Below are 22,579 nucleotides of genomic sequence, written 5' to 3'. Positions count from 1 at the left end.
GCAATTCGACGAGGAAAATATGGTAGATAAGATTAAACTTATTTAAAATTCGATTACCAGTGTACCATTTTTGATAAGAATAGTTTTGTTGATTCTGTTAATTAAACAATTGCATAATTCATTGGCATTTATTAATTTTCCGGAAATCGTCATTGAAACAGCATTTCCTTGCGACATTAGGCGCAGGAAAATTGGATTTCCCTGACTAGTACTGTAAAAACTACAAAAATGACGCAAAATAATTAGTTATTTAAACAAGAAAAATTTATTCAAAATTTCGTAAATTACACTATTTACAGATATTAACATTAATTGTAGAATTCGATATATTTGCAATGTTAATTCCAGACAGAGATTTATGATCAAGTTTAACCTTTTTATCAAAAATTTCAGTCGAGATTTCGGTGCAACAGATTTCAGATGAATCACTACTTGTAGAGGGACACGTCTCGATATTAGTGAAGGGTCTTTTTTTCGGACCAGCTTGTATTTTATTAGCTATATCTAATTTATTTTCGATGGACTCTTCTATGTATCCTTCTGCTACTGAAATTACCAAATTTAATAAAACTTAAATATGTAATCATTGTAATAACTTACTTTCATTAAAAAAATTCCTTGTCGGGAGCTTCAAGCAGAAATTTATCTATCTGGTCCCGAGACAAACATTTCGATTTTTTTGGTTGGTAACCAGTCGATTTTCGTTTTAGGTAAGCAGTTACCTTACAAAACTTGCTGATATCCAAATTTTCCTTCAACAAAAGCACGGCTTTCAACATAGAGTAAGTGCTCCAGAGGCTTGAAGCCTTATAACAACTTGATTTTTCCGCAAAATAAGCCAGAAATACGTCTTCCGTTAGCGAAGTAACATTTTTAAGCCTGCGCCAATCTTCAAAGACTTGGAACTGCTTTTCATACCGCTCCTTAGATTTCGACGGTAACAATTCTTCTGTAGCAGCAGCGGCTGCTTTGCTTAGGTCAAAAGGAACATCCTCACCAGTGTTTTCGCTTGTATTCATAATTAATTAATGAAATAAACACACAGCTCTGACGTACGCACAAAATTTTATAATTGTTTTGTTTGTAACCATCGTTTTCAAGAAATTGACAAACTAGATTTTTGCGCAATTAATTAAAAAACTTGTTGGAAAATCTCGATTTTTAGCGATTTATTGCGATTTCCGGAAAAATTTAATACAAAACTCGTCAGTAAAATGTCTTATTTGACTCGGAGCTTTAAAATACTCGGCACAAAGTGCCTCGTATTTCAACATAGCTCCTCTTCAGTAATGAGACATTTTCCTGACTTTTATGTAAATATCTATTGTGTACAGAAACAAGTGCAAAACTTAGAAAACCCCGACAAAAAAATTAACTCTGAAAAAGTCTGAAATTTATTAAGAGAGTTGATTTCACCATTGTTTTGGGGGTTAATGAAATGAACTCTCTCAGTTGGGACGTGGTAATGTCACAGTTAGAAATAAAACCGATTTGCTCTCGAAAGAAGCTTTAGCTAAGGCGATTAAGACTGTGAGTCTCTTCAAAACTGTCACATAATAGAAATGTAAGTATTGAAGTTATTATATTAATTTGTAATTAAGTTAGTTAATAAAGGTTAAAACATAACACAAAAGTTTTAATTGCAACACCCCCTATAGTAACCGGACGTGACACCATGCACCAGTGTGATAAGGCCGATGATTCTCTACGGTACCATTGTCTAGTGGGGCTCGATGATCTCAAAACTGTCATGGGGCTGTTCACTCGTCACAGCCACTGGACAAACACATGTGTGTGATGGGTCTGGCTTCCGATAGCAGATGCAGAATGTGTTTAGAGGACGATGGGACCTCCGAGCCTCCGACCATATTCTAATAATTCTATTTGTCAATTTTGAGCTCCGATAAGTTTTTGGTTTTCGCGATAAGATGAGAGTTAAATACACGAACGATGAAAAGGTTGATATGCTATTGATTTTTGGAGAATACGGAAAAAATGCCGTTACAGCAACAAATCTCTACGAAAGAAAATATCCCGATAGGCGACATCCATCCGACCAAATCTTTAAATGTTTAGAAAAAACGTTAAGACAAAATTGGCCGAAAGAAACAAGAAATAGAAGACTTACCGTTACTGGTGTCGAAAATGAAATTCGTGTAATTGAAACGGTAGACAATGACTCGCATGTGAGCCAAAGATTTATAGCACGACAGGTAGGAATATCTCAATCTTCCGTTTCAAAAATTTTGAGAGCGAATAAGTTCTACCCTTACCATCTGACATGAATACAAGATCTAAAAGAAGAAGACTTTTCCAGAAGGATACAATTTTGCAATTTTATGCAACATCAACTAGAATTGGACAACAATTTTTTATTCAAAGATTTGTTCAGCAATGAAGCAAGATTTGGCAATAACGGGGTTGTTAATCGGCACAACTGTCACTATTACTCCCAAAATAACCCACATTGGATCAGAACAGCTTTTTTCCAAAATGTTTATTCCATAAACGTGTGGACTGGTATTATTGCAGATTACGTAATTGGTCCATACTTCTTCGAAGGCAACTTAACAGGACACAGGTATGGACAATTTTTGGAAAATGATTTTCCGGGGTCATTAGAAAATGTTCCTCGCAACCTCCGACAAGAGCTGTAATTTCAGCAAAACGGGGCACCACCTCATTATCACAGAGTCATTAGGGACTATCTTGATGAGACATTTGCAAATAAGTGGATTGGCAGAGGCAGTGTGAATGCATGGCCCCCTCGTAGTCCCGAATTAGCACCTTTAGATTTTTTCCTCTGGAGGATTATAAAAGAACAAGTTTACCAAAGTCCTATTCGTAATTGTGAAGATTTAAAAACCAGAATTAGAAATGCATGTGCTGCAATAACTCCTGAAACACTTGCCCGCGTCCGGTTGGCTTGCTTAAATCGCATCGAAATGTGTGTTGCGCAGGAAGTATGACATTTTGAACAATGCTTACTCTGGTTAAATTTATTTAATTGTTCAATTTATGTATTACAATTCTTTGAATTAATATATTGGTGTGTTTTTTTATTTCATTTGTGAAATTTTTATTGACGTCTTTCAGAAACAGTGACAACTAGTAAGGAGAGTACCTACGTTGATTCTAAAAACGTATGTGTTTATTTTGGAATCTAGCAATATTTGTTATTATAATACTCATCCTGTATATTGTTACGATTGACGGGCGAATAATAAATCGGGCGTTGGTAAAACTCAAAGATTTATTTCTTTAGTTGGAATTACAACACTATCTATTGCAACGAATATGTACAGAAATTATTCCGGCGCTCTCGACTGTCGTCACTGGATGAATAATCCATTACCTACGGTCGCCTCTATTTAAACCCATATTCTCTGATCGAGATCTTTCACGAACATCCATCGCGACTCCGCTTCGAGACTCCCCTGGACGCTGCTTCGAGACGGCTCCAGATCTGTCTTTATGCGCCCGCCTCTCGGCCGTCGACACCGTCAGCAGTGATGATTCACCCATCAGCGCCGTGCGTACGTCCAGAAAGCTCTCGACGGCCATAGGCGTCGTACTGGGGTGGCGTAAGGGTGCATTTCGTAACAATATATATTAAAATTCTACGTTCATATCCACATTTTTTCTACATTTATCATTTTATTCAACATGTATGTACGAATCTGTGAAAGACATGCAGATTAGCTTTCAAAGATGACTGAATTACAACAATTTTTGATTGCCAGATTTTTTTGCTCAGATTGCTAGGTATTTATCAAATAAGAGATAATGATACAACCACAAACGAAAATTTGTCAGATATACTGTTCATGAGATTTTGTGCACTGCCACTTCCAATTGAGTTTAACTTTGATTTTTAATATACGGTTAATTACACTATGCAACAAATTAAAAAAAAATAAAATTCACAGATTGCACAGTATGTAGTTAAAATTTCTTACCTCAAACTCAATTGAGGATTATGCTTGAAAGAATCGTATCACATCAGGTTTCAAAATTAACAGTGTTTATTGAATTTTTTGAAATCATACAAAATTAATAAAACAAAACTTCATTTTTCACTGAAAAAGGTCTGTTTTTTCGAACGATTGGCATTCCTATTGTAGCCAGATCTCACAGTATTCCTCTGAAGACACCAACAGAAGTCTGCAAGCATGGGTGGATACATAAAAGCGATATTTTTACGATTAACTACAATCAAGTGTCCCAAAAAGTACGAAAAACAAAACACCCGTTATCTATGTTTTCTGATGTGATATGGGTATAAAACATTTTTTTCTTTAGTATATGGAGTATAGGTACCCAACCTATCACATCAGGTTTCAAAATGAAAAGTGTTTATTGAATTTTTTGAAATCATACAAAATTAATAAAACAATACTTCATTTTTCATTGAAAAAGGTCTTTTTTTTCGAACGATTGGCATTCCTATTGTAGCCAGATCTCGCAGTATCCCTCTGAAGACACCAACAGAAGTCTGCAAGCATGGGTGGGTACATAAAAGCGATATGTTTACGATTAAATGCAATCAAGTGTCCCAAAAAGTACGAAAAACAAAACACCCGTTATCTATGTTTTGTGATGTGATATGAGTATAAAACATTTTTTCGCATTTCATTCAGTAATACACTAGATGTAGACACTTCAAATCGTACAGTAAAAACTCATTTTACTGAATAGCCAACCTTTACTGCATAGCAACCATTACTGCATAGATACCATTACTGCATAGCAACCATTACTGCATAGCAACCAGAGATTTCTTAGTAACCTAGATACGGTATACGGTTATGGGCAGCAAAGTGTGGAACAACATGTATGAAAATAGTGTCGACATATTTTCAGTTCTCTGTCTTTCTCTTACTCGTTGTAATGTGCACTACATACTAGTGTTATCTTCGTCTAATTCTAGCGACTGTTAACATTGGTTGATAATTTGACGCACTGATTTAAAATGGTATAAATGAGAATCATAACTCGAGTTTTTTAACAAGTGGCAAACGAAAAGTTTCTAAGCAATCTCCAAAATGATTTGTAATGTTAAGATTAAAATATTACACGGACAAGATCGTTGGAATAAATTTGACTGTCGACTTCCCTTTTTTCGTACTTTTTCTTTATCATTCACACCGGCGAAACTCTTGAAAAATGACATAATACAATTTTCTTATAGTCAAAAGTTTTTGTTGCCACGAACGTTTCTAACATAAATAGAGAATCGTATTGTATGTATTTATTTCATGCACAATGTTGAGAGCTTAATAAAACGAAAAAGAAAAAAGACGTACAGCTGTGGTATAAATTTATTAACATTATTATTAAATATTGGTGATTTAATGTAATCTTAGTTACTCATTATTAAATAAAATGTATTTTACTAATTTACTTCTTATTTTCGCCTGTTTTGAAGCAAAATTTACCAGTTTTGCTTCGTGTTGCAAGCGGACTTTTAAATTAATAATTTTAAATTTGCGCTATTGCCTTCATCAATTGTATTTTGTGATTATCTAGTAATCCCTGAGAAATGCACTGATTGTTCATGTCGGGATTATTAAAAATCTTTGTAATATTTTTGCGAAACAAAAGATTTATTAGATCTTTCTTTGCATACAACACACACTCTGTAACCCATTTTTAGAAATTCTATGCAATTTAAACTTATAACCGTGATATAAATCTTATAACCTAAGAAATCTCTTAGAACAAACTAACAAACACACAAACACCGGCGATTGTATGAATGAAGAACCGACTTGCGCTAGCAGAATTTAAGGGTTTACTGCGCAAAATCGTAAATTGCTAGGTTTAAACAAAGACCTACAAAATCATACTCCTGCGTTCCCATGCTGTAAAAGAAGATGGAAAGCAAAACGCATAGTGTACATGTTGGCCAAGAACGTATGTTCGCTTTTGCATAGGATCACCGTATCTAGGTTACTAAGAAATCTCTGGTTCTAAGAGATTTCTTAGGTTATAAGATTTATATCACGGTTATAAGTTTAAATTGCATAGAATTTCTAAAAATGGGTTACAGAGTGTGTGTTGTATGCAAAGAAAGATCTAATAAATCTTTTGTTTCGCAAAAATATTACAAAGATTTTTAATAATCCCGACATGAACAATCAGTGCATTTCTCAGGGATTACTAGATAATCACAAAATACAATTGATGAAGGCAATAGCGCAAATTTAAAATTATTAATTTAAAAGTCCGCTTGCAACACGAAGCAAAACTGGTAAATTTTGCTTCAAAACAGGCGAAAATAAGAAGTAAATTAGTAAAATACATTTTATTTAATAATGAGTAACTAAGATTACATTAAATCACCAATATTTAATAATAATGTTAATAAATTTATACCACAGCTGTACGTCTTTTTTCTTTTTCGTTTTATTAAGCTCTCAACATTGTGCATGAAATAAATACATACAATACGATTCTCTATTTATGTTAGAAACGTTCGTGGCAACAAAAACTTTTGACTATAAGAAAATTGTATTATGTCATTTTTCAAGAGTTTCGCCGGTGTGAATGATAAAGAAAAAGTACGAAAAAAGGGAAGTCGACAGTCAAATTTATTCCAACGATCTTGTCCGTGTAATATTTTAATCTTAACATTACAAATCATTTTGGAGATTGCTTAGAAACTTTTCGTTTGCCACTTGTTAAAAAACTCGAGTTATGATTCTCATTTATACCATTTTAAATCAGTGCGTCAAATTATCAACCAATGTTAACAGTCGCTAGAATTAGACGAAGATAACACTAGTATGTAGTGCACATTACAACGAGTAAGAGAAAGACAGAGAACTGAAAATATGTCGACACTATTTTCATACATGTTGTTCCACACTTTGCTGCCCATAACCGTATCCAGGGTTGCCAGATGTGGCTACTTTTCGCCAAACCGGCTACTTTTTTGTTAGCTCTGACGTCTAAAATTTCCAACTGGCGACTGGCTACTAAATCCGGCGACTCGGATCAGAAGATCACAGCTTTGATGAATATTATTGTGAATTTTATTTGTGCAATCCCGCACGCACCAGTGCACTATGGGTAGCAGTCATTCAGTGCCGTTCTGCCGCTGCCTGCGTAAATGCTTATTATAATGTGTACAACAATGTGAAATGTCAGTTGTCAGTTGTTAAACAAATCAAAAATTTTAAGGAAGCGTTGGTCGTTGCATCAATATTCCAATTATTAACAGGGCATTATACATAATATCCGTTCGCAAAACTCCCACACTGTCAGTGTCAGATTTGGAAAAAATGACCTGAGTGTACTCAGTGGTGAGATGCGAAAATCCTGTACAATATGTTGCAAAATTGCAATCTAGTGACAAATTAGTAACTAAAAATAACTTGTCAAATAAAAATGTCAAAAGCACATTAACTGAAGATTTTTATCAATTCAAGTAAAGAAAGAGTATGACACACGAACGACAACGAAAGCTTTTTAAGGTTTATGTTTATTTTATTTGTTTTTGATATTTTTTTATTTTTTGATGTTCGTATTTTTTAAATAAATTTTTTGTATTTTTCGATGTTCGTATTTTTTTAATAAAAAGACAAAAAAAGTTTTTTTTCCTCGTCTTTATGCGGGAATCGAACGTCGTCCGATCTCGTGCTAACCGTCACCTCGGCATCTCGACTATCACAGGGACCCTGTATGGAGCGTATTGTCAATCGTATTTATGCGTGTGTGTTTGTATGACCTCGAGTGGAGGAGGGGCCGCCGAGTCGGCCTTTTCCTGCAACCACTGTGTTAGGAAAATCAAGGGAATGACTCATTAAATACGGTCATAATTTATTAATGAACCAAAATATTTCAAATGAGCGTCCCCAAATTTTCTTAACACAAAGGGTGTGGCCGTGTACAGGAAGTGTATGTGGTGTTTCTAAATTTCGCATGCACCATTTATAACATACAAATCAGAGAAAAAAAAACCTCCATAATTTGTTGATTATTTATTGATAATATAGGTTACAGGTATATGTATTATAAATCATAACAAAAAAGAAAATATTTCAACACATACAGAATCAGCTTCTTATGAAAAAAAAAAGTTATATATTTTTCATTCGTTGACAATTTTATAATGACCCCAAGGCAAAGTTTCAACTACATTATTGGGTAATATATATCGTTTATTGTCCGATGAATCGAGTGCTTTTTTATGAATTTTTACGGTAAAAACTTGGTGGTTTTTCGACTGGATTGTATTAAAAGTGCAATTCTGATTTACTTCATTAAATAAACATTTATAAAAGTCATCAAACGTAATATGCTTTATGGCTGTTTTACCAACACCTTTAAGTTTTCGAACGCTACTATCTTTTCCGTCGATTTTGAAGCCGTACACTTTTGATTTAAGCGATACAAATTCCGTCATTATTTTACCACATAGTTCATCTTTAAATTTTCCTGGTACCTTTTTATTCACTTGTGGAATACCCCACTGATTATCCACAGGCAAATCTGAAGTGTCAAATAACAAAGATGCGTAATCTCGAATTATATGATAAATATCGGTTGTATCTTCTTTACGTAAAGTTGTAAATTCGTAAATGAAACTGTCGGTATCCATATATAATAATTTGGAAGCGAACCAATTTGATAGGTCTTTTTTGACAAAATTATAATGAAAATCGTACATTAACGTTTTTGATAATTCTAAAATTGTAAATCCTACGTAAATCGGCTTCTCGAAATTTATAGTTGTTTTATTCAATTCAACAACAACCAAATCTTCGTTTATAATTTGCGAACACTTAAATTCTGGCAAAGAGATATATTTTCTAGCGGTAAACCAATTGTTTGCTAGTTTTATTTTACGTTTCTTTCGATCGTTTTCCAGTGTTTTGCCATAATTGGCATTTATCATCAATTTAAAAAAGTCTTTTTCAAAAGCAGATTTGGCTTGCATTCGTAAATCAGTATTGAACATTATATATGGCTTTAACCAAGGTTTTTGTGAGAATTCTAAAACACGATGTATTTTTATCACTTTCAGACCGAAATGCACTGTTTGTCTTAAGTTCTCAAGATGAATTACGTATTTAGTTTTGTCGCATAAAGTGCATAATAATTTCTCTGAATTATTTTGCGAATTAGGAGGCATCTGATGTTCACAACAAAATGGTAATTGTTCATGTAAATCATGAAGAGACTGCGAATATTCCAAATCAACTTCTAAAATACAACATTTATCAGCAGTGTTTGCATAGCATGTATTTATATCTAGACTTTCAATTTCGAAATTATCTAACCACCTAAAATGATCGTATGGTAAACTCTGGCACTGTGCCCATCCGTAAAGATTACATACGTCCCAATAAATTAGATATTTAGTATCCAAATTTGGATCATATGACGAACAATACTTATTATTGGCTTTTGAATATCGACATATAGATTGTGATATACCACCTCTTAAAGCTTTTTCAATGAAAAGGGTCATATCGATATCTGTGAATAATCTGAGTTTAATTTGTGTCATTTTCAAAGCAGCAGCCCATGATAAGCCAGGTGCTGTAAAAAAACCGGCAGCATCGAGTCCATAATACTTCATAGTCAGATTTCTAAAATTTTCAAAGCAGTCAGCTAAAAGCAATACGTCGAGTTTCAAATAAAACAGGGCGTAATCACTTAAATTTTTAATAGAAAATTCATCCCATATTAGTTTAGCGTGAGCATAATCTTCGTCTGATATGTGTTCATCGTGCAGACTACTATAAAAATAATGTTTTTCAGGCAGTTTCGTTTTCGATAATTTATCCCAACAATCTAAGTACTCGTAACAAAACACTTGTTTTCGTGTTAACAATGGAAAACTTTTTACATCAGAAAAATATGACTTTGTAATTAAAAGTTGATCGGGAGTTAGATTTTTAACAAGAGAATCTAAGGACGAAGATAAAAACCTGTATGAATCTAAAAATGTAACTCGAGTTTGATTGAAATAAGTCGAAAATCCAATATATTTTTCCATATTTAATGGTACCAAATTGACATAATTACTACGAGCCAATTCCTCAATAAAAAGATGAGCGTCATACCCACTAAGATTATGTAAAAAAACGGGTATACTATAATCTTTTTTGCACTGTAAATTACAATTTTGACAATACGGTGCTATATATTTCCCTGTAAGATGATCATGATGGTGGACTTTTGGATTGGTTTCGCAATAAACGCGACCGCAGATAGGACATTCCATTGACGAATTATAATTTAATTTTTCCTCGTCCGAAAGGGGCAACATTGGCAAATCTCGCGAGCGTAGAATTTGCGTCATTTTGTTAATTTCTTTCTGAAGTTTTGCAATGAACCAAGAAGCCGGTGTTTGATCATTTGGTGAACTGGCAATATAACTAAAGAATGTATTTAAACTATTGTCAAAAGAACAGACACTCGTGAACGCTACACTGTAAGGTATATGTCGATATTTCATCGGATGATCATTACCTTTAATTAACAAACATTCAAAATCTGCATAAATAACAAAACCTTTTTTAAGAAGCGCTTTGTAATTTGAAAATTCTAAATGAGCACTAGATTCATCAGGTAAAGTAATCTTAACTGGAGAAAATAATTTACAATCCTGCTGATGCGACTCGTAATGTGATTTAAGGGAGAAATGATTTAAACATCTATCGCAAATGAACATTTTCGCTTTATGAGCCGAAATATTTCTTCCACAAACTTTACTTAAGTCGCTAATAAGACAATAATGGCCATGTTTGGATCGAGTCTTTTTTAAATATAATAAATTTATGTGATGGTTTTTTACATTTTTTGTATGATATATAGGACCTTCAATTTCATGCGTTTTGTCATTGACCGTGAACACGTTAATTGATATGTTAGAATTTTGAGCTTCAAATTTAGGAATACTTGATAACTGAACAGGCATTTGTACACCACGTAAATTTAATATATCGTGATAGTTCTGCGGATAGGCATCAGTACGTTCATAATTACTATCTTTACAGGGATAAAGACTTGCAAGTACCGACCATACAAAACAAAGACGATCAGTATTCATTATATTAATAATGCCTCCTTTCTTTTTCAATTCTGTTGGCAACGGTATGTAGATTCGGCCGTTTATTGGAGTGTACTTGTTGAACGCAACCATTAGCTGACATATTTTCCGTAGACTCCATCCAGATTTAGATTCTGCGAATTCTTCCATCTGTAATAATACCATACCTTGTTATTAAGTGAAAAAAAAAATCTAAATAACTTACTTTGGTTTGAATAATTCCAGCTAAATCGTCAATAGATTTCTGAATGTCGGTCGATAATAAAATCATAGTGTTGGGTGTGTTGAAATACTTCAGGGACACTTCTCCTGTCGATGGAATTATGTATTCACAAGACATCTCGAAATTTAGTTTAATCGCTGTCATCTTTTTGAGAATATTTGTGATTCTTGAAAAAATTAACGGGCTGGCGTCGTGAAAAAATCGACGAATATCAACAAGATTCTCATCTAAATTAACAACTGCTCCTGTTCTCACGCGACCGACGAAAGCTGATTTTACCTAAGTAAAATTAATGTTTCTTATTTGATACTAAGGGGAATGAATAAAACTTACCTCTATCCAGCGAACCTTACTGTTTCTTCTCTTTTTACTAATACCGTATCCAATTTTTTCATTCTCGATTTTTGATTCGATATGTAAATTTAATCCTTTGATACGTGCTAAATAATTTTCCAATCTTCTTTTTTCCCCAACACAGTCAGAATTTCGCAATACACCATTCACGATTCGTAGATTTTTTCGATTCAATTTTAACACTTTTTCTAATTTCTGGACGTTGTTGTTACACAGTTGCATCATTTTGGTAACAGAATCGATCATTTTCTCGATTACTTCTGTTGTAGCTGACTCCATTGTGAAAAAAAAAACACCACTAAGTACTATAACACTAATAATGCTGATTAAATATAAATTGATAATAATTATATTGTTACGAGCTGTTTTATATCTGCACGATTTCGTAGAGATGCGCTGGGTTGCTCTTTCCAGTGTCCTTGGTGCCATGATATACCAAAGCCAAACAAAGAACGTCCTCATGGATAGATTCGATCAAGTCATCGGACATATTATCTGCCATCCTTTTTGGTAAAAATATGACACCTTCTTCGAGTTCCACAAGGACACAATCACCAAATTTTCCTTTAACTTTTTTCACATCACAAACCGGGTATTTCTCACCAATCTTTAGCTCATCGGGATTTAATTTCGGTTTAGTTTCACATTTCCCAATTTTGTTCAATTCATTCAAACTAGCAGCCATTTTATATTTTCGCTGATATGAGAGTTAAGATTTCACACGTAGGTACTGCACGCAAGTGAGTCGCGAATATGAATAGATAGCTCTATTATTATTGTTATTCATTATTGTGGTAGGGAATTAAAACAAAGACGCTTTTATTTATTTTTTATTCATTTATTTATTTTATCATTCAGCCTACAAATTCTTGAATAGTACATGTCTGCAGGAAAAACGCTGAAATAATACATTTAATAATTATTATTAATCGTTCGATGCGAGATCAGAAAAAAACTTGAAACTTTTCCGTGCTGGTAATTTTGAAAATTACATTTGTTATATACACTGCGTTTCAAATAAAATGCACCACCTAGAAGGAGTAGGCGTAGAATGTTGAAATTTGGTGGAGAAGACTATTGCACGTAGACAAACATTTGATTAAAATTTCAAAGAAAAAATAAAATGTCTAACACAAGAAATGTTAATAATGTGTTAAAATTCCACGTGCACGAATACAAGACTGTATTCTTCTAGGCATGCTTAAAATGAGATGATCTATTGCCTGCTGGGGTATCTCATTCCAGGCATTTTGAATTTGTTGTAGACATTCTTCCAAAGTCTTTGGAGGATGTGGTAAATTGCGCAGCCTTCTATGCATTAAATCCTAAACATTTTCGATTGTTGATAAATCTGGTGATAGGGCAGGCCAGGGTAAGAAGTTGACGTTATTTTCGTCAAACACTCTTTAAGTTAATATGGCCACATGAGGCCACGCATTATCTTGTTCAAAAGATGTTCTTCGACGGTTCGAGAGATAAGGAAAAAGAAATTGATTTAACACGTTAACGATGTAATGCCGGGCATTTAGCGTGCCTGGAATGAACACTAAGGGAGTACTTCAACAGATGTGTATACCATCCCATATCATTACTCCAGGTGTTAGAGCGATATGACATCTCTGTACAAATTCCAGATTTTACCTTTGGCCTCAAGGCCTTCGAACACGTATGCGTCCATCAGAGTGCCACAAACAAGACCTAGACTTGTTCCTAAACATTATGACATTCCACTATTACAGCCATTGCTGCCTGTCTTGGTACCAGTGAAGCCTGGTAGTTTTGTGTTCTTGTGGTAAGGGAAGTTTGCAGTTTGGACGATAAGATCTCAAGCCAAAGGAACGAATTTGGCGGTAGATGGTACTCCTCGGATTCTGTGCCCAATTGCTGTCATCCAGTCCATCCCGACTGATCGTTATGGTTACCAAGGGTACTGAATAACACTTCTTCTTAGCAAATGATCTTCGCGTTCTTGGGTGACTCTGAAACGGTCGGTACCCCTGCGACGCATTTGTAGCTCTTCGTTGTTCCATTCTCGACTTGTTCTTAATATCGTAGAATCCGTTGGGCCGAGTCTTCTGGTGATTTCCCGAAATGGTAAACTAGCCTCATGCATCCCAATCATTCGCCCTCTTTCAATAGGTGTTATCTGTTGAAAATTACCTCGTGTGTGAACTCGTAGCATTTTTGCAAGCACAATAATGACAAATGTCAAGTAAAATTGCAAAAGAATCTTACTCAAGTATCTTTAAAACATAATCAAAAAATTAATAAAAATCGAATAACACTCGGTATATTATCTAAACAAGTAGTAGTTTTTCTTTCAAATTTTAATCAATTGTTTGTCTATATGCAACAGTCTTCTCCACCAAATTTCTACATTCTACGCCTACTCCTTCTAGGTGGTGCATTTTATATGAAACGCAGTGTATATATATGTTAACAAAAATCTAAATTTAATATTAATCGGTTGATGCGAGATCTGCAAAAACCTTAAAACTTCGCTGTGCTAGCAGTTCTTTCATGCAGTGTAAATTAGCAGTCGTAGCATAATAAATTTTTTCAGGTGGGATATATTTTAAGTAACGAATCATATTATTATAAAAATTACAAAATTGTAACTCTTCTAAGAATTTTAATCTATAACATATTGTTTCGTCTAATGCTATGATTTCACGGCAAAGCGCTGGTCCTAAATGTAAAACCGTATCGCCTCTTCTCAATTCGATGACTGTTGGTCCACTGCAAAAATCATGTGATGTTGCAATGTTCAATTCGAAACCGTCGAACTGAAATTTCTTAGGAGCATCACAGTCCAAATTCGATGTTTCAAAATGTATTTTAATTAAAATATTCAAAAACTGCACAAAACACTTCCAGTTTTCTGTAGTAAATGTTACACAACGATTTTGCCAGTTCAGAATTTTTACGACATGTAAAAAATCTAGCACAACACTTAAGCCAGTAGAAATGCGAAATAAGGGATTCGTCAATTCATATTTTTCTTCAAATATCGAATTTTTCTCATGATTTAATTCGTCGTCTCGATCAAGTAACGGAAAGTCATCATCTATCGAAATAGTACGGGAATCGAAATTGATGCTGTTAACGTTAGTTCTTGCTTGCGCAAAAGTAGGACAATCGCATGTTGTGTATTCACTAGCACTTTTATCACGATGCATGCTTGAAATGCAAGCACCTTCGTCCATGGCTGAACGTAAACTAACACAAATGTTCATTTGAATCAAGCTGATAAAATAATAGACCGTAAGTACTAACTTTTTCTAAGATAACAAAAACTCTGCACATGTCAACAAAAAAAAACTTCAATATTAAGTTCCACAAACAATTTTATTTAAGGTAATTTTCCAATCAACCAATTGTATATAGTCTTACAATTTTCGTAACTACATACACATGCTGTTTTCTGTCCGTTTATGTGGTGCGTACAATTGTACGGTATACACTGAAGAAGGTGTGGAACGTCCAGTGTGTTTTCCAAATTTATTAGACGAATTCCATTATATTGTCCAAGGTTGAATTGGAGAAAGTGTCGTTTGATGTGTCCTTTTACATAGATCGTGTCTACTTGATCCTGTATAATATGTTTGTATAAAATATTCGGGACCTCGTTAGAATCTACGATGCCGTCGTTGTATCTCAGATGATGATGATTGTTCTCGAACCATCGTATATGTTTTTTAATTTTCGGATCAAGATCTTTAAACGGCTTGAGTGATTTAATCCAATAATGCGCTACATACCGACCATCCGTGAATGTCATCTCCTTCGGTATAAATTCAGGAATACAAAATCCCTGCATATCTATTACCAGAAACTTCATCTTGTTCAGACTGTCAAACCAAGACTGATAAATTTTTTCGATCTGTGTTCAACTTTTAATACAGGATTTAAAATTTGTTCAGTCCTCAGAATACGTAAACGAAATCTATCTCTATCTGCAGCACATTGTATCCATTTATCACCTCTTCTGGCTTGAGAGTAAGCGTATGACCAATGACACATATAATGAATAGTTGGAGGTGCTTCAGAGAAACTAACACTTTTTTTCATATTAAGAATTGCACTTTTTCACTTTTAGGTCTATATTCAATTATCTTATCGTGTATAATTAAACAATAAGCCTTGGTCGATTCGGGAAAATTTTCATGACTTTCAAATTCTAACTTTATGTCTACCACTGACGCTTTCAGAGGTTCAGGTTGTTTTGAACAATCAATTACAAACAGAGGTGTGTTGGCAAAAGTAGAGTAGTCAATTATTGGATCGGCAGCAGAATTTCCAGTCAACTGTTGCACTAAATTCATATATGCCGTATATGCTGATAGATACTGATTAGATGTAAAATCGAGACTATGATCTGCATAAGGATAAACACTTGAACCCACCCATGCTTGATATTTTCTCAAGTTAATATGGCTGAATTTCGCAACATCTTTTTTATGATTGTCTTTTATGTTTGTTTGGAATGCGAGGACGATGTATCTGGGCGTTTCCAAATTTGTCGTTGTTTTAATACTCCAAATTTCTTTGTCAGTGCCTGTTTTTAACTTTGGTAATTCATGAAGTTCACATTTTCTGTAACCTATAGTTATAGGTTTATCGGTTTGAATTTTCGGCCATAGCGTTATTTTCGCTTTGTCGCTGGGATAAATGTGCTTTGCTTGTATCGACACGCTATGCACTTTTATGGTTGCTTTCTTTGCACTTCCAGTGACCATATACGCGTTATCATCATTGCGACTGCGTACAAGTCGTATAGAATGATGTCCAAACATAACGTTTCTATAGTAAAAGAATATACCAAAAATATAACTAAATGGCACCCATATTTCAAATTTCTTGGTTTTTTCGTCTTGGGTAAGTATTGTATGGCCTGTTGCATTTAGATTCCAACCGGCTTGTATAAGATTCTTAGACTGATTTGCTGAATAAGCACAATAATTATGAATGGTTGTTGTAGTACCAGGATCTCTTATTTTTTCAACTTCTTTGCCATTAAAAGAGTAAATTATGGATTCAAACAGGTAAAGACCTGCATTATTTGTTAATTTACATTCTCCAGCAACAGAGGTTTCTGTTTTTTCACTTTCTATAGCAACAGGTATTGTAGTAGTTGCTTCTTCTTTTAGTTCGCCAATAATGCGAAGTTTCGAATCACTCATGCAAATAAATGCATCAGGTTGATGAATGTCAATTTGTATCTCATCACTGTTATTAAACGATTGCACGTAAGGATAATAAGTACGTTCCTCTTCTCTATCTACGCTTTGGTCTATTGAGGGGGATTGATAGATATCCAAAATTTCTGACATTGTAACCCAAGGAACGTAGAATGTAAACGCTGTACGGTGATAGTGTCTTCACTGGCGAATATCTGTCAACTAAAGATGCGATCCTAAATGACTTCTTATTTATATTACGTGTGTTATTGCGAAATGTAAGACCCATTAATAGTTTTTAATTCCAATCGGACCACTACTTCTTCACCACGAAAGTTGACGGGATCTGAGTTTTGATCGATCAGTTTGATGGTTATTTTATCAATGACGTTTTTGTTAATTAATGGCAAATATAAAGGATGCATTGGTTCGATATTTATGGCATATCCAGGATCTACTGTTGGAGAGAATTCATAGAGGGTGTGACAAGGTAGGCCAGCGTAAAATGAACCTGTCACAATGTTACATTCCACTCGAATTGACGTTACTTTAATAATATTTACAGGCATATCAGACTCGTGTTTTGTATTCGCTACTAATACTTTTTTAGAGAAACCCAATAAATTTCCTAGTGTCCCTTCTTTACCAAAATCAATATTGTAGATACTTTGTAGTTCTGCTTTCAATGTGTTATTATTCGGTTTCAACGAAAAAATTTGATCTCTCGATGTTTTAGTCGATCCATTGATATGTTCTTGGATGTAACGTTCCAGATCGCTTATTTCATAGCTACCTGTCGGAATAATTAATTTCTTTAGATCCACATCTTCTTTCTCTTTCGAGTTTGACGACGATGAAGAATAATAATAATAAAGTTTATCATTTACTCCGGTTTCGACGTTAGGTATGCTATTATATGTGAATAATCCTATTAATCCCAAACAATAATCGTAATTAGGATTTAATTCCACAGGTGGATATAAATCAGCTTCTAGGAAGCTACCGTGACCTTTTAGTGTGAAGGTTCGACTCATGACTAAATAAAAAACTAGTTTTGCTTACAAATTTATTGAATCAAGAACTGCAAACATAAATGTCCACAATTGTATCCTAGATTTTGGTATTTATCTTGATTATGTAGTATTCTACAATTATTTAGATAACTTACTAGCTCTGAACACGGTTTCAGATTACCGAAACTATCAAAGTATCGTATAATATTGTTCGATTTCTTATAGGCTACCCAATGAGTTCCACATCCATGTTTTGAATCCAAATTTACAATACCAGATTCATGTTTTCGAGGACCATCTTTTGGCAGATCATCTCTCATGAAAACGTCTCGAAAATGTGGAATGTTTAAGAGTTTTGCGTACTTCCGTAGATCAAAGTCCGTGAGTGCTCTTTTGGGTAGCCTTATTGGAAGTTTTTTCGAAACTTTTTGAGAAAAAGTCCATAACCTTTGAGATGTTTCATCAAGTATAAACCATCGCCCTGTTTACCTATTGCTATAGCTTCCATTTGTTTGTTATGTCGTTCAGATTCTTCCAACGCTTTTTTCGCCGCTTTAGCATCGTTAATCGCTTTAGCTATACCTGCGGCCCCTCCTGAGATAGCACCTATAGCCGATAAACCAGCAAATATTGCAGGTAAAATTGGTAGTATACCACCTATTTTAGGCAGTGGTATTATTCGTGGTATTCGAATGCGTTTTTTACCACCAGCTTTTTTCACCGCTACACGGGCTGTTTTTAATAAGGTCGACACATCATCAACGTCATTAATTTGTTTCTTCAATTTTTTTAACACAGCTTTTTGAAGAGTTGTTTGCGTCTGCGGTTTCTTCTTCTTCGAATTCTTTCTTTGTAGTTGCAAACTCATCCCTAACTTTCTTTTAACTTTCATTGCATTCGTTACGAACCAAGCACTTGCTTTTTCTCCTAACGAAGCGTCTGATGCTTTGACACGTGCCCAAGCCTTGTTTTCTAAAATTTCGTCTGCTTTATGTCTTTCTTTCAGATCTTTAGTTCGTGAATATGCGATATCGTGCTCTTTACAACTTCTATCTAGCTCGTTAATTCCAGGGTCGCCGCGTTCAAGCCTCTTCGCAAGCTTAGTACCCGGACCGCAATATTGATAACCAGGTAAATGTAATTCGACAGGTAATTTGTTAATGAGACTGTTAACAAGTCCTTTACCTTTGATGACTAACATTGAACTGAACAATCTTTATAAAAACGAACACTGTATATATATTTATGTTAGTATAAACAATGAAGATCGTTAAGCAGCACACGATCCTGTCAGTGAAGAATCACGATATTTCTGAAACAAAACTACAACCATCACGACATGGGGAACTCTTTCCTAATACCGTTCGTGCAATTATAGCAGGACCATCGGGTTCTGGGAAAACTAATATTCTGCTATCCTTGATTTTTGATAAAAACGGATTGAAGTTTGAAAATGTGTATGTTTATTCGAAATCGCTTTTTCAACAAAAGTATCAGCTGCTGCAGACGGTTTTAAAATCAATCAAAGGAATAGGATATTTCCCATACGATGAAGACGCCAAGATTGTGGATCCTTTTAATGCAAGACCAAATTCGATTTTCGTTTTTGATGACGTAGCATGTGATAAGCAAAATATTATAAGATGCTACTTTTGTATGGGTAGACATAGAAATATAGATTGCTTCTATCTTTGTCAGACCTATACTCGGATTCCCAAGCATTTGATACGCGACAACGCAAATTTTTTAATATTACTACAACAAGATGAAATGAATCTGCGACATGTTCATCGAGATCACGTGGGTACAGACATGACGTTTGATAAATTTTTCAAAATTTGTCAAGAATGTTGGAAGGACAAATTTGGATTTTTAGTAATAAGTAAAGAAAACAATCTAAATAGCGGACGATATCGAAAAGGATTTGACAGTTTCATTAAGATATAAAGAGAGAAACATTAATTTCAACGATCCAGTTTCAATTTGAATAGGTATCATGAGCGACGTTAAACTAAAGCGACGCCTTACTGCAATATCTGATGACATTAGAACAAAACATAGGGCTTTGAAGTTGGGAATACAAGAGCATGATGAATCACTAAATAAACTATTTCAACCTATAGTGGAGCCTATAAAGACAGTTTCCATGAAATTAGAAAAGAACCAGCTCCAACAACAACAGCAGGCTTTCGAACAACTTCTCGAACAACGACGAATATATCAAGAGCAGCAAAACCAACAACGCCAACATTTAGATAAATTGCAACAAATACAAGAGCAGTTACCACTACTCAAAGAAGTGCTACCAACAAGAAGTACTACTGCTAAATCTGAAACAGAATTTCCTGAAGTATTCGAATCAAACGGACAACGTCGCAAAAGTTATGGACGTGAAGGCAATCGCAAGGACTTGTTGTTTCAACGACATTTACCTATGAGCGAAGAGGTATTTGAAGCAAAACCCGAGGAGACGAACGAAGATGACGATAAAGATGACAATGATGAAGGAGAAAAAACGAACCAACAAGTTAAAAATGAACAATTTACGGAAGAGGTTTTAAACAACTTTATTGAACAGTTTCCTGACGTGGCCCAATTATATGTTATGCAAACATTATTACAGAAAGGCGACACTCTATTTGGACCAGTCATAAATCCAGCTACCAATACCTTTTACTTTGGTGACTCGTTGTTGCATATTAACTCAAATAGTGATTTTACACTCAATGATAAATCGTTCACGGGTACTGAAGGATTGTATCAGCTATTATTTAATACACCCGAAAACATCGACAAGAACATAGTAACCGAGAATGATTTTCATAATTATAAGCAAATGTTGGAAAGTGCAAATGTTTATCGAGCAGGAACAAATCTTCGAAAAGAAAAAAGAACAAGTTTAAAATTCCTTGACGTTATAAAGCCGCTTTTCTCAAACAGTCCGAAAAAAAGAAAATCACCTAAAAAGTCTACTAAAATCACTCCCGTGAGAACTAGAATCTCGACGCGTAGTACTACTAGTAGCACATCTAGTAAAAAAGGGGGTGGTGCTTATAAGATTTCTCATAACTATCCTGTGGAATATGTTTATTGGGATGACGTGAATGAGCTGGTACAACGGCTCAACCTGCTACATGCTGCAAAGAAAGCAGGAAGTGATTGTCATTTGAATGAAATTAGAAACATCGAAGAAGAATTACGAGAACTTCATGTTATTGTTTAGTTTAATCATGAGTGTCGACAAGTTCGGTCGTTCATCATCATCATCAATTTATAGACTATACAGAAAGCGACAACTTTTTGAACATCCAAGAATTACAATACGCTACACTGAAGACGGCAATTTCGACATGGAAAATCGTAAATTGTGCAATGTTCAAGATCCGATCGAAGAAACGGACGTAACGACCAAAAAGTATGCCGATAAACTTCACGAAAATGCCATTTTACGAATCGATAAATTCGGCAGTGTCTTGACAGATGCGAAAAAAGCTTTTTTGAAAGCTGAAATAGATTTAAGCAAAAAAGTATCTGATCTAGATAATCAAATGACCATTACCGTTGATGAAATCGATAAAAAGTGGATTAAGATGTTAGCTGACTACGAAAAATTGTCTAATAGATTGAAACGATTGCAGAAGGATCCTGTGCCTGATGAAAAGATTAAAAGACTGCAACCTCGAGCGGTGCAGTCAAAATGACCTCAACCACATTCAGGGGTTTATCTCGATTAATAAAGAGATCGCAAAGCGAATAAACAAACGCCCAATAAAAATAATAATAATTGAGCATTGTCCTCGTACTATACACGATGGTTCGAAGTAAAAATGTTACTGTAACCGACACGAAAAAACAAGTGGTAGACGAAATATTTAAACTTGCGAGAAAAAATTTTAAAAGACGACACACGGTTATAAATGGATTTGACGAACTATGGCAAGCTGATTTAGCCGATTTTCAAAGTTATGCAAAAGAAAATCATGGTTATAAATATGTCTTAGTTGTTATTGATTGTTTATCTAAATTCTTATGGATGAGACCTTTAAAGACAAAATCCGCATCTGATGTCAGTAGAGCTATGGAATCAATATTGAACAAAGGAAGAAAACCCACGCTCTTACAAACCGACCAAGGTAAAGAATTCTTTAACGCACAATTTTCTGATCTAATGAAGAAAAATAAGATTATCCATTATCATACGTACAGTGTAAAAAAGGCGGCTATAGTTGAACGTGTAATTAGGACTATAAAATCAAAATTATATCGTTCATTTACTTTAACTGCTTCATACAATTGGACTAATAAATTAGAAAATATTAATGCAGAATATAACAAGACAAGACATCGCATAACTGGAAAAAAACCTATAGACATCAATAAACAAAACGCTCATGAAATTAAATTATATGGTATTAATCCAAAAGCTGAAACTCAACATAAATTCAAGGAAGGAGATATAGTTCGTGTCAGTAAGTTTAAACATATATTTGAACCTGGTTATAAACCTTCATGGAGTACTGAATTATTTAAAATCTCTAAAGTAAACGCTACTAATCCTACAACTTATGTTTTGAGAGATTTTCAAGATCGACCTATTAAGGGATCTTTTTATGAGCCAGAATTACAAAAAACGAAAAACATTGATGTCTTTCTCATTGAAAAAGTACTGCTACGCAAAGGAAAAAAATTATTTGTCAAATGGTTGGGACTACCTAAAAACCAACAGACGAGCTGGATTTCAACA

General features: G+C 34.4%; 1 protein-coding gene across 1 annotated transcript; it reads right to left on the bottom strand.

Annotated features, from left to right (window-relative positions):
- Window positions 1-7,699: 7,699 nt before the first annotated feature.
- Window positions 7,700-12,554, bottom strand: LOC135138512 (uncharacterized). The gene is made up of 5 exons (XM_064068488.1): window positions 12,002-12,554; window positions 11,622-11,947; window positions 11,271-11,567; window positions 8,450-11,215; window positions 7,700-7,768 (listed from the first exon to the last, which is right to left on the bottom strand). The coding sequence occupies exons 1-5, from the start codon at window positions 12,102-12,104 to the stop codon at window positions 7,700-7,702; spliced, it is 3,561 nt and encodes a 1,186-aa protein (XP_063924558.1). The 5' UTR covers window positions 12,105-12,554.
- Window positions 12,555-22,579: the final 10,025 nt, after the last annotated feature.

Source organism: Zophobas morio, unplaced genomic scaffold, assembly GCF_036711695.1.
Source record: "Zophobas morio isolate AGI-343-1 ecotype UQ-CSIRO unplaced genomic scaffold, CSIRO_AGI_Zmor_V1 ptg000030l, whole genome shotgun sequence".
Classification (NCBI taxonomy): domain Eukaryota; kingdom Metazoa; phylum Arthropoda; class Insecta; order Coleoptera; family Tenebrionidae; genus Zophobas; species Zophobas morio.
Note: the sequence above shows the minus strand (reverse complement) of the source record. Positions and strands in the feature narration are given on the sequence as shown.